The 14050-nt window shown below is 37.2% G+C and overlaps 1 protein-coding gene across 3 annotated transcripts in view; it reads right to left on the bottom strand.

Annotated features, from left to right (window-relative positions):
- LOC140791880 (transportin-1-like) overlaps positions 1–14050 on the bottom strand; it is a 39290-nt gene that overhangs the window by 22065 nt on the left and 3175 nt on the right. For all 3 annotated transcript variants that reach the window (XM_073142591.1, XM_073142588.1, XM_073142589.1), the window contains exons 8-13: positions 7010–7076; positions 6856–6912; positions 6735–6764; positions 6575–6634; positions 6330–6443; positions 4093–4206 (exon numbers count right to left, since the gene is read on the bottom strand). In XM_073142591.1, coding sequence (XP_072998692.1) covers positions 4093–4206; positions 6330–6443; positions 6575–6634; positions 6735–6764; positions 6856–6912; positions 7010–7076 — 442 coding nt within the window. The remainder of the gene's footprint in view (positions 1–4092; positions 4207–6329; positions 6444–6574; positions 6635–6734; positions 6765–6855; positions 6913–7009; positions 7077–14050) is intronic.

Raw genomic sequence — 14050 nt, 5'->3', positions numbered from 1 at the left:
CATGTCATCTCAAGCAACGATAGCCGTGTTGTGCCGTGCCGTAAGAAAAGGAGAGAAAAATGTACCACCTTGGCCGTCGCCGTCGTCGCTCGCCCGAGCTCGCGACTTAAGTTTTTAACCGATAATCCCTCTCTCGATCTCTTTCTTCCCCTCCCTCAGCTAGGGCACCCGACGCGACGGCGAGCGACGACAGCGAAGGCCAGCGATGACGGCAACAGCGAGCTCGACGACGAGGTCGATGGCGAAGCTATTAGGAGGGGTGCCGTGCGGCACCCCTCGTGCCACATGCCGGTACGCCGCCGGCACGGCCATCCTTGGTCTCAAGGATGTTCGATGCATCCTTGACTGTGGTTCTCCCCTCACATGTAGCCTCAAAGATATCCCTTGCATTCTTGACTATCTAACATGTGTAAATCTGAAGGAACTTGTCAAGAGAAACTCCACTAGAACTGATATTGATTACCTTACTATTCCAACTAGATCTCTCAAAATCAACTCTTTCTCATTGATCAAATGGTTTCTCTATAGTTTAGTTGTCACTAATAATGATAGTGGGAAATTTCGAACCATGGACTATCAAAAGCCACATGCATTCATCGACTACATTGATCAAGCATGGCCATCATTGATCATGGCTGTATAGAATGAATAATTTGATTCATCCAACAAAAGGGGTCCGATAGTAGATAGGGTGCACGTGCCCTGCACGTGCAGCCCCTCCCCTCTCCCTCACCGGCACGCGAGAGGCACAAAGAAGATCTCATCTAATCCGAATCAGATTAGATTTGATCTTCTTTTAATCTATAAATTAAACCCTAAATTTTTCTCTCCTCTGAATCCCCTTAGCGCCCTCCCCCTCCTCTTTTCTTCCCTTCCTCCTTCGTTTTCTTTTTTTTCTCACCGTCGGAATCGCGACGTGGGTTCAGCCCGTCGGAGCATCGCCAGAGGAAATTAGGACCACCACACTCCTCCCTGGTGGTGATTTTTAGTACGTGAGCTAAAGATTTGAGATTTCGGTTGTCTTGTCTAGACTCAGGTGAGTGGGTTCACTCACATTTATTTTATTATATTTCGTATATTTGTTAGACCATGTAAATTTTCTGTGTGCAAATTATTTATTTCACCCTTACGTGCAAAAATATAATTATTACAATTTCTGTGTGCAAATCTATTTATTTCATCCGTACGTGCAAAAATTTAATTGTTATATTCTCTGTGTGCATTTAATCATTATACTCAATGCATCACCATACTTTGTGCAAATATTAAATTTAGTAAAAAGAAAAATGAGACTAGTATTTGTACGACTTAGAGAACAGTTCCAGTATAAATCGTTTGCGATTTTCCGTGGTGACTCAAGTCTATCTGGAAGTCCAGGGGAAAGTCATAAATTAGATCACTGCGGTGACTTTCTTAGGTGACTCTGGCGGGGTTAGGGAACAGTCCTAGGATGAATGAAAAAATTTTCTAGGTGACTCTAACTTCTCTCAACGGTTAGTGGAAAAGACAGTGTGTTGATCACATAGTGATACCATCTAATGACCCTAACCGGATCAGCTATGAAGAAAAATCTCGAGCGTCATCTCGAGGTGACTTCTAGTTGATGTGAATCCACAGGTTTTAGACCCATTGAGACTTATGACAGTATAAATATTGAAAATATGTTAATATGTTGAAACTGTACAAGATTACAAGTTGTGACACTCTCTATTGTTATCATTGTTATTATTTAAAGAGCATGCATATTGCATATTGTTATGGATATTGTTGCTTTTAGTTTAATTTTATTCAGCATTAATATGATTTAAAATTTATTTAGTTTTCGAGTGGATTCTACTCACTGAGCTATAGTTGTTCGCTCATGGATTCTTTTTTTTTGTATTTATTTATCTATCTCAGGTAATAGTCAGCGGGGCGACTGAGTGAGATGTACCCAGACTCTACCTCCACTTAGGATTCACCTATTTACTTTTCCACTATTTTAGATTTTATGCTTTAGATTAGAAGTTTTATTTATTTAGTTTAGAGACTCTAAAACATTAACATTGTTTTATGTTTATTGCAATTAGTTTTAAATTTAATAAAGCAAATTTTCATTTTATTTATTTATTTTGCCATCGTACACGTAGAAAGTATTAATAAGGCTTCGTGTATCTCAAGCATATTGAGATGTATGGCCGGTCATGATTCCTATTTCGGATCGTGACACCCTTATACCAATTGAAATTCTACGGACAATATAGGATATAATTTTCTAAGCCAATCTAAAAAAGTTTAGTGGAAGACAATAATGAACCAAATCGAACATGCAAACACGCACAAGATTTTTCACATATAAAAGGAATGTCTATCAACCAAAGGTAAAAATTACAGATTATTTCCAACGATCAAATTTAATGCACTACAAATGTAAATATAAAAACACTTGCAATGCATTCTACCGCTCAACAACCCATAGCAAATAGTTGAAGTTATTCTTGCCTGCTAGATCTCGTAATGAACTATTTCTTAACTCCGCTAGACCCACAGAATCAAATCGCCAACACTTATTACTCCCTCGAGGCACTGATGTAGTTGAATAAATATAGAACCTCTGTGATCTTCATGTTGCAGCTTCAATGGCAAAGATGATCTCGAACTAAGTGATCTCTCATCCCTCTTATGTTCCTAGGGTTTCTTTGATGCTAAAGAGATCTATCCCAAAGCAGTCTTCATCCATCTTTTGTAGGTGAGGAAACCTATTTTCAATCGGAATTACCCCAAAATCATTGTCAAATCTTTACAAAAATTGGTTCTAAACTTTCACAAAAGCCTTTGTTCAAACAGGCCTATCAACCATTCAAAGTTTCAATCTGCGGAAATCCTCCCATGCTCGGTCAAACCTGATATCAATGTTGACTGCAAATTTCACGTCCATTCAAAATTTGAATGAACTACAAATGGCTGACAAATGTTGATCTTTGTTAACTCCATTTTACAGAAGTTCAAAGGACATGAAATGCAATTCTTGGAAATATGTGTTTGAATGCCCTCTAGTGCGTTCAAACAGCTATGACAGAATTTGTCTGATATGCATGTTTTTCAACAGAAAAACTCCATCTACACAATCACTAATTTGTGTTATGACTTTTAAAAACGCACTAGATATGAACCGATCTGGACATAAGGAAAATATGATATTTTATATGGTGGTAGCCTCGTGAATTAAGGTTCAAATAGTTCTGATTTCACGAGAATCCGATGTCGAGATGAAAAGATATTAATAAAATAATATAGCATAGTCAAAATAGGGCAGAAGGGTAAATAACCGACATTGCGGCGGACGGCCAAGGGTAGTGGAGGAAGATAGCTAGAGTTTAGAAGATCGAAATGCTTCTACGGCTATGATATATTCTTAGAAAGATGAAAGCAATCTAACGGCTATGATAAAAGATAAAGACAAAAATAATGATTTAGCTAAACTCAGATTCATTCAGTAATAATTATTGACACATATCCACTCCTATTTATATGAGAAAATTTCTAGCAGATCAGATTCACATGTGAACTATCTGATTTATTTGAAATTCAAAACAAGAAGATAAAACTAACTAACTAACTAACTAACTCAAGTTGACTCGACTCGATTCAACCGACTCAACTAACTTAACCCACGTGATTAGATCATAACATTTTTACACTTTAGCACTAGACGAAGATACATATTTTGTAGAGAAAATGCCAATTGCGATACTTACACTAACAATGGTGGAATTGAAGAACAAAAAAAAATATAGCTTCATTAAACTTGATGAAGTTCCTCTTATGAACCAATTGATGTTGATGCCAAAAAGTTCAAGCCATCTATTTATGGTACTTGAAAACAAAACAAAACTGATTCCAGCTCACTCTCAAAGAAAGTTTTTCATTATGATCGCAGAAATTCAGGGTTAACAGGCTATCTTTACATTCACAATTGAGGATGAATCTTGAAAGCAAACTAGACTATCTATTGCTCAATAAAAGTTTTGTAAAGCCAATATGAGGAAGTACTACTACCAGAAAAAATAACTTATATAGTTATATGAATAATAAATAATTCCAAAAATTGACCTTTGCAAGGTGAGGAGAAAGTCCCCTCCTACATCCCTTTGATATTAAACCAAGAGCTAAAATGGAAGCCTCCCTCTGCTTCCAGGCATCATCGCTTCTACTTAATAGTTTTCCCTGTAAAAACATATAATAGAACATGAAGCTGCATTAAATGTAATATCCAGGCAAAGTACATAAATCATAAATAGTGATTCATATTGCAAAGTTTGGGATATACAAATGAGAGCAACAGATTAGTGCACTATGCACCCTCTACCAGAGAAAATATCTTTTAGGTTTAAGATTTGCTTGGTTTGCCCTATGCACCATCTACCAGAAAAATAACATTACGAGATAGTAAATGAGATTTATCTTGATGGAGAAAAACACCGCCCAAAGAGAGATTTATACAGATGAATCCAATCAATTCAAGCAGATGGCTTCTTTCTACTACTTATATATAATACAGAAACAATAAATTTCCCTCCTAAGCCCTGATCTACTACTTATCGTCGTTTTTAACATTAATTTGAGTTATTATGGTTGGACATGTTTATACATAACTCACCTGAAAGAATAAGATGACCAAAAGACCCTGTAAGACCTGAATTTAGTCAACCTTTTGAGCAATGAAATGACATCAGGATAATTTGGATTTGTGCAATAAGTCAAGTTCGTACTTGTGCTTGACAACTCTTTGCTTACTTATATTCCTTCAAAAAGGAACATGAATTCCTAAATCATTGTTGCCTCTCTTTTAGGTTCATGGCGATGCAATATTTGCAATCGATAAAGGAAGATGAATTCCGGAACGCGTGAGCAGCTACAAAAAGTGGGATAGATAAATTTCGCAGCCAACTGAACCTATTCATGACTAAACACTTTTTCTCTTTTGTGTATGCACTCGACACTAGAGGGTTGACAGCTGCCACTACAGTATGTCAATTCCTTTTGTGAACCTTCTCGACCTAGAGTTCTCTACTCTAGAAAATTTTACGTTGTCTGAGAAAGTATTGATGATGAAGCTGCTGTGGTGATTATTATATGTGTAGATTCTGCAGATTCTGAACAAGCTCTCGGCATGGCTGAAATTTATCAGTTAACTGAAACAAAATGAAACAACTAAAAGAATCCTAGAAAATCTGAACCTAAACAACCATTAGAGCAATGTCCCACCAAATGTAAATCTTAAACCTCAAAGAAATTTCTCTAACAAGTAGATGTTGGGTCAAAAACTTGCCCTATGTTGGCAACTTTGCTCCACAGTCTGCTTACTCCATTTTTTATGCACACCCGCACTTCACTGGAATATAGATGCACATTTGACATTGAATATCGGAGCTGGTTAAGTCCTGCAGATAATTGAACTTTGGGATTGGGTTCCACATGGCTCTTTAACTTACTTGTGCTTCAGAAAGGATGATGAATCCTTCAATTGAAGTTATCTTTCTCCTTATCATATTCATTTTTAGAGGAACTTCAGAAATTTAGCCCCAGGTCATGAATCTAAACTGCATTAAGTAGATAAATTCTATCAGCCAACTGGACTTTCTATAGCCAACTTCTTATATTTAACTATTCCACCAGGAACTTGGCATCAATCATACAGGGTTGGCAATTGCTTTTAGTAGTTTGACTATTTTTCTTTGGAACTTTCTCAGCTTTGAGTTGTGCTCTAGCCATCTCTAGCTAACTTCACATGGTTCAAGAAACGCTTGACTCATGATCACCAAGATAAATGTGAACAGTTCATCTTTTTCTCTCTAGATGGCCACAGTTTAATATTTGTCAACTAAGAACAGTTAACCAAAGTGAATAAATAGATAAATAACTAAATAACTAAATAAAGATAAATAAAGGGGCAGAAATGAGGTTTATGGTGGGAGGACGTTGAGTCATTTGAACGACATAGGGTTGATCCATACTACGAACCTCATTTTTTAGCCAGTATAAATTACTATCAGAACTAACATTAATTATATGTTTCAATTCTTAATTCATGACCAGAAATGGTGAGAAAAGAAGTGATATTTTCTAAAGTATGCTCAATACCTTACTCAAACAAGACGAATAATTTTATCAGCAAAGGTTATACCAGTAACAATTGAACTCGTAAAGAGTTATTCCAACCAAAGGATGTGCATATGGAGAAGCAAAACAACCCTAATTAACTTCTAGATTTCAGTCAAATATATCTTGAAATTAAGAGGAGAGAGGAATGAATAACCTGAATCAAAGAGGAGAGAGGAATGAATCACCTGAATCAAAGGTATCAAGCCTGGAAGAATCTCATCACCAAATATATACGAAAGTATTTTCAGCGCAGCCATACTACATTTACGTAAGTTCCAGGCATTGATAATCCCGTCATCCTGTAAATGGAAAAAAGTCCAGAAACACAAGTACAGAGATAGTTATATACTTAAATGTCCATCTTAAAAGGATGATATGTAAAAGGAGAAAGCATAAAAGGAAAGACAAAATGGCAGGTTGGAGAATTTACATTTTCTTCTACAGCATCAGATCGACGTAAACCTGATGTATGAAAGCGAGGTTTCACATCCTGTTTAATAAGGTGTATACAATCACCTAAAGAATCATAATGCTAAAAGCAATATAAAGTATGAAAAGGTATCAGCATATGTTTCATGAGAAAATAGAACCTGATCCCTATCTGGAAAAGATTCATCTTCCTGTAAACAAATAATAGCATGAGTAAGCTGAACTAAAGCTGCATCGTATACTTTCTTCAAAGAAAGAAAAGAAAAGTTATAAGAAAGACACCTCAGCATCACAAAGTAACTCATCATCATCAGCGTACATCATATTTGATATTAAAATCTACATAATGTTGAAATAGGAAAATTCATTACAGGCTTCCAGCAAACTAGAAAACTATAGTGATTTGATTGTGATGCTAAGGGAATAATATATATACTGGAAGCAAGCGGGGCAGAAACTCCCGCAAACCATCTGGTGGCAAATTACCAGAAAAATATGCACACCTGCAATATTAACCCACAATCAAGACTGCTGATTTAAGACTTGAAAAACTGAGTATATCATCAGACGCTCTTTTCATTACATGGGCACATCTGGATATTAGAATCAATAGATTTATAATGGATGTGCCAAACATCCTCTCACAGCTAAGGGTACAACTAAGAATCTTGATATATTTAACTATTTATTAATCAAAGGCAATGACAAGAACCAAATCTAGCCCCTCGGTATGCAATAACTTCAGTTAGATGTTATGCTGACGATAAACCTACAGAGAGTTAGAAGTGCTCTTAATTTAATAGGAAGATAAAAGGGGGTGAAAAAAAAGTGTCTCATAGCATAAGGCTCCCCACAAATGAGAAGTCAGGGAAGAGCACGATGCACACAACCTTAACTACAAGTCTAGAGAGGTTGATTACAAGATTCCAGGAGTCAAACATGCAACACCAAGGTGCTTGGTGGCAAGTTCTTAATTTAACGAAAGAAAGAGAAGATATATTAGAATAAAACAGCTCTAGATTCAGATGAAGTTACAATCGAGAATAGGGAAATAGATACACAAAATTTGCAGTGTAGCATATCCATCATCTATGCAGTACTTAACTACTTATATAATGACAGTAAGTCAAAGGTTAAATGGAAGAATATCAAAAGTCAAGTCTAGTTTGGGTTCAGTTAATTTTCTATTTCTGTTATTTATTTGACTTACTTTTGTGTATTTTTGTAACTTTTGTATTTATGTTTGTTTTAGACTCAATTTAAAGCTTTGGGCCAATATGTAATATTTGAAGAAAAGAAAAACTGTCGCATGTGAGGAGCGTGCCTCACCAGTCTCTTCTTCCTTTCCTTCTCTTCTCTTCTCTTCTTTCTTACTCCGACTCGTTGTAGGGGTGATTACAGGATTTTTCGTGATGCCCTAGCTATAAATCCTAGTAAACATCTCCTTGAGAGGCATCGAGATCTTCTCCTTCTCTTCCTTCTTCCCCTTCAACTTTTTCCTTCACCGCCAAAGTCATCATTGCTGGGGTTGGGTCGTTAGAGCGACTCCTGAATAAAATCACCCCCCCCCCTCCCTCCTCCCAATGTAGTACCTTGGTTTGGGGCATTTGCGACCTGTCGACAAGGTTTGTCGGCCGGTGACTTTATGTCGGCGTCGCCCTTGAGTCTTCATGGCTCGGAAAATTGTAGAGCGACCTCCGTGATCGTCGGCCATGAAGCTACGCCTGTCAGTGCCGACCACTCGCCGTGAACTTCCGCATTTAGCTACTCTAGGTTGTGAGGTAGGTTCGGGGGGAGAAGTTATAGACGCCTTTCCATACTTTGTATCTGGATTACTTCACTTAATTTCCTCCGTAGTCTTTAGGCTTTGGCGGTATTTATCCTGCCCTTCTTGGACCTGAGACTTTTGAAGAATCTTTTCCATTCTTCGGTTATGTATGGAAAGATAGAAATAAAATGGCTACAATTTTGGGTATTCACTTAATTTTGTTAGGTATAGGTGCTTTTCTTCTAGTATTCAAGGCTCTTCATTTTGGGGGTATAGGTGGCAAGAGTGGTGTGGATCCCTTCGGCTTGGCCTCTGGCAGCGTCATTGTCGGCGATCTCCCCGCTCCTTCTAGTGGGGACACCACTTTTCGTCACGTTTATTCTCGTAGGCACAAAAATGTTGCACCCATTGCCCTTTGGCTTAACAAGGGTTGTGACTAGCCACCTTATAGGGCTATTTTTTATCTTTTTTTATCTTTTACTTTGTTTTGCTTATATAAAGACTTGTAATTATCTTTTATTGATTAATTAATATTTTGAGAGTTTTCACATATTGAGTGTTTGTTGGTGAATTTTGACACCCCAATCGGTAGACCCCGAGTTTGATTATTTTTCCTACTTCTCAATTTGTAATCGAGAGTTGTCATACATCAGCTTTGGTATCAGAGCAAATTATTTCCCGGCTTATGGACACTCCACTGCCTAGATTCTACACCGCGCCACATCTTTTCTTCGTCAGATTAATCGCCCCACGAACACCGAAGCACTACAAGATTCGTCACCCAACAACATCAAGATTCGGATCCGAGTTATGCGAGGAAAACAAGAAACCATTATCATCACTAAATCTCCACATAAGTTAGGAGATCATCAAAAATAAGCTTTATTCACTAGATCTTCTTTTCCCATTGTAGATCAAAAAAAAATCGAATTCTGAAATTTAGTTTGTTTGTTTCCTTTTTATCTTTAATTTTGAATTTTGAAATTTCGAAATTTGAAAATTCAGATCTAGAAGATCAATTTTTTCCTTATTTATCTCAATTAGTTTTCATAATTTTGAAGATTAGTTTCCATAATTTTAGGATTAATGCCTATCTTATCGTACCTTCATAACTTAATCCCAACCAAACCCAAAACCTAAACCCATTAATTCACTAACCTAAACCACTCATCATTCATAAATCCAAAGCATACTAACCAACTAAGCCCACCAGCCCAAACTAGCCTTTCTTTAACCATAATGGATCGGTAGCCTTACCCAAAACCCGACCCGTTTACCTATAATTCTCATCCACATCACAAGAAAAAATAGACGCTATTTTAGATTATCAAATAACATCTACTGCAAAATGAGGGGTTCACCGTTTTCTCATTCGATGGCACGAGCGACCAGAATATGATTGTACGTGGATCACTCGCGCGGAGTTACAGTAGCTTGACCCTGACATTTTGAAGTACTATCAGAGCCACTCAACTAAGTCGAGTTTCTTACTTTCTTCCACCCCGAGAGAGTTGATAGTGACACCACTTTTTGTCACGTTTATTCTCGTAGACACAAAAGGGCTACACCCATGGCCTTTTGGCTTAATGAGGGTTGTAACTAGCCACCTTCTAGAGCTATTTTCTTTTTTTTTATCTTTTACTTTGTTTTGCCTATATAAAGGCTTGTAATCATCTTTTATTAATTAATTAATATTTTGAGAGTTTTTACATATTGAGTGTTTGTCGATGAATTCTAACGTCGGTGGATTCCAACACCCCGATTGGTAGATTCCCCGAGTTTGATTATTTTCCCTACTTCTCAAATCTCGACTGAGAAGTTGTCCTACATCGCCTTTTCTCCTCTTTTCCCTCTCCTTTCCTCTTATCAATCTCCTCGAGAAAGGAGGCAGGGTTGGGCTCGAGCTCAACTCGAGTCAACCCTTTTATTTTTTTATGGTTCCGAGTTTGGACTTCAAATCCAAGTGGCCCAACCTGACCCAATTTAATAAGTTGTGAGTTGTGGGTTGACTCGCAGCTCAGTTCATGATTATTAGTGGGTTGGGCCTTAGCCCAGCCCGATAAATAAAATTGTGTAGGTTGCAAGTCAGGCCGCAGCCAGTTCAATCATTTGGGCTTATTTTAGTGTTAGAACCAGAAAAAATATATATATATATGGTTTGAGAGAGAGGAGGGTGCACGTGCTCTGCACGTGCAGCCCCTCCCCTCTCCCTATCCGGTCAGCGACGAACCGCAGATACGGGTGGATTTCGTCTAATCCGAATCGGATTAGATTTGATCCTTTCCTAATCTATAAATTAGAACCATAATCTCTTCTTTTTCTCTCTCTGAAAAACCATCTCAACCCTCTTCTCTCGATTCTTCCTCCCTTCTTCCGCTTCTTCCTCACCGTTAGAGTCGTCGCTGTGGGATCGATCCGCCGGAGCGCCGCCGGAGCCCCATCAGAGACCACCACGCGACTCGTCGATAAGCCTCATCCCACCCATAAAATTTAATTAAAGTTTAATAAGGTAGATTGAAAATACCAAATTTGGGATTTCGGCTCCACCGGCAAATCTGGCCGGCCGGCGGTTTCGGGTCGCAGCCGCTCCGTCTTGAAGTATCTTGCCGTGGGCATTCACCGTTGGAGCCCTCGTGGCTCCGGTCGCCGTCGATCATGGGATCGACCATCGTTTGCGGGTTTTCCCCCACCTCGCGATGATGGCGGCACCGTATGGGGGAGGGGGGAGAGCTAGAGTTGGCTAGCGACCGTCGACGGCGGCGGTCGCCGATGGACTCTCTCTCTCTCTCTCTCTCTCTCTCTCTCTCTCTCTCTCTCTCTCTCTCTCTCTTTTCCTCTCTTTTTCTCTCTCTCTCTTCGACTTGGAGAAGACAGACTCGGGGTCTGATCTTCTCCCTTTTAGTATTTGGATTCGGGTCGGGTTGGATCCGAATCCAAGGAACCCGACCCGGTTCCATTAGCTAATTGGATTGGGCCTTGGCCCAATCCAATTAAGTAATAGTTGGGTGGGCTGCGGGCTAACTGCAGCCTAGCCCAACTGATTTGGGCTTATTTTAGCCCAAATTAATTATTCTTGGGTTAAATTGTAGAAAGATTTTTAATAATTGTTTTAATTAAAAATGTTATTGTTATTTATTATTTAAGGTGGTGATTTTTAGTACGTGAGCTAGAGATTTAAGATTTCGGTTGCTTGCCTAGACTCAGGTGAGTGGGTTCACTCACATATTTATTTTATTGTATTTCGTATTTTTGTCAGACCATGTAAATTTTCTGTGTGCAAATTATTTATTTCACCCTTATATGTAAAAATTAAATTGTTGCAATTTCTATGTGCAAATCTATTTATTTCATCCGTACGTGCGAAAATTTAATTGTTTTATTTTCCTGTGTGCATTTAATTATTATATTCAGTGCATCACCATACTTCGTGCAAATATTAAAATTTGTGAAAAGAAAAATGAGACTAGTATTGATACGACTTAGAGAACAGTCCCGGTATAAATCGTTTGCGATTTTTCGTGGTGACTCAAGTCTATCTGGGAGTCCAGGGGAAAGTCATAAATTAGATCACTGCGGTGACTTTCTTAGGTGACTCTGGCGGTGTTAGAGAACAGTCCTAGGATGAATGAAAAAATTTCCTAGGTGACTCTAACTTCTCTCAACGGTTAGTGGAAAAGACAGAGTGCGTTAATCACAGGGTGATACCCTCTGATGACCCTAACCGGATCAGCTATGAAGAAAAGTCCCGAGCGTCATCTCGAGGTGACTTCTAGTTGATGCGGATCTACAGGGTTTAGACCGATTGAGACATATGACAGTATAAATATCAAAAAATGTTAATATATTGAAAACGTGCAAGGTTACAAGTTGTGACATCTCTCTATTGTTATCATCGCTATTATTTAGAGAGCATGCCTATTGCATATTGTGATGGATATTATTACTTTTAGTTTAATTTATTCAGCATTAATATGAAATAAAATTTATTTGATTTTCGAGTGGATTCCACTCACTGAGCTAGAATTGTTGGCTCACGGGTTCTATTGTTTTTGTATTATTATTTATTTCAGGTAATAGTCAGCGGAGCGACTGAGCGAGATGTACCCGGACTCCACCTCCACTTAAGATTCACCTATTTACCTTTCTGCTCTTTTAGATTTTGTGCTTTAGATTAGAAGTTTTATTTATTTAATTTAGAGACTCTAAAACATTAACATTTTATTTTTATATTTTATTTTTATCTTCATTGCAATTAGTTATAAAATATAATAAAGCACATTCTTATTTATTTATTTTGTCATCGTATACGTAGAGAGTATTAATAAGGCTTCGTGCATCTCCAACATATTGAGATGCATGGCCGGTCATGATTCCTATTATGGGTCGTGACATTTAGCTTATTTAATTAGTTTTAAATTTAGAATTATGATATTGGTTAAATTAAAATATATTATTTATTTATTATTAAAGGTGGTAATTTTTCTTAAACGTGGACTAGAGATTGCAATCATTTCACCTAGACACTGGTGAGTGGGTTCACTCATATATTTACTTGATTTATTCATCTTACACTTCATGCTTTAACCAGATCACATATAATTTGCTATGTAAATATATTATTATACTTTTGTGTGCATATTAATTATTATATTCTGTGTGCAAAATATATGACTCAATGCACTGTAATATTTCGTGCAAATAGCTATTTAAATGATCATGAATATTAGTAGAAAAAATATAATTAATATGTCGTAGGACTGAGAACAAATACATGCTAGATATTCTTCATGTATTTCCTTGTGGTGTCTTAAATCTACTTTGTAGTCTAGGGAAAAGACCTATTCATGATCAGCACATGATCCATTTAGAAAACTTTAGCATAGTTAGAGAATTGTACAGGAGACATACCTATTTATTATCAGTATATGATTTATTTAGGTGACTCTGGCACAGTTAGAGGACAGTCCCAATTTAAACCAAAAATCTCCCTGTGGTAACTCTAATATTTTTCTATAATTAGAGGAAAAGACAGGTTGTGTTTATCATATGGTGATACATTCTGATAACTCTAACTGGATTAACTATAAGGAAAAGACTCGAGTGCATCTCAAGGTAACTTCTAGTTGATATGGATCATCGGGCACAATCCTAAGTTGAGACATATGGCATTATTATTAATATTAAGAGAAATTTAGCATATTGACACAAAACATGTTATGAGTTATGATTTACGTTATTATTACCTATGCTGTTATTATTACTATTGTTATGAACATGCTTAGAGGAATTGTTAATTTATATCGCTGAATTTAGATTTTATTTAAAGTTATAGATTTCGAATTTATTAGGCTTCTGAGTGGATCCTACTCACTGAGCTATAGTTGTTGGCTCATGGAATCTCTCTTCTAATATTTTAGGTACTGGTCAACGTGGCTACTAAGTGAAATACATCGAGGCCCCTCCTCCACTTAAGATTTTTACTATTTTATCTATCGATTGTCTTAGATATTTTATTCTAAATCATCTATTATTTTAGTTTGTTTGGAGACAAATTAGTGATGGCATTAGTCCTTTTTTATTTTAGCTGTTCATAATTAAGTTTTTATCATTTTGAGACTTAGAAAAATATTAGTTAAGGCTTCATGTATTTCAAGTGTATTAAGATACATGGCCGATCATGTTGTTGATTTTGGGTTGACACAATAAGTT

The sequence above is a fragment of the Typha latifolia genome, chromosome 7 (genome assembly GCF_019914945.1).
Source record: "Typha latifolia isolate L0001 chromosome 7, TyphaL0001v2, whole genome shotgun sequence".
Classification (NCBI taxonomy): domain Eukaryota; kingdom Viridiplantae; phylum Streptophyta; class Magnoliopsida; order Poales; family Typhaceae; genus Typha; species Typha latifolia.
The sequence above is the reverse complement of the archived record's forward strand: the minus strand, read 5'-3'. Positions and strand labels throughout refer to the sequence as shown.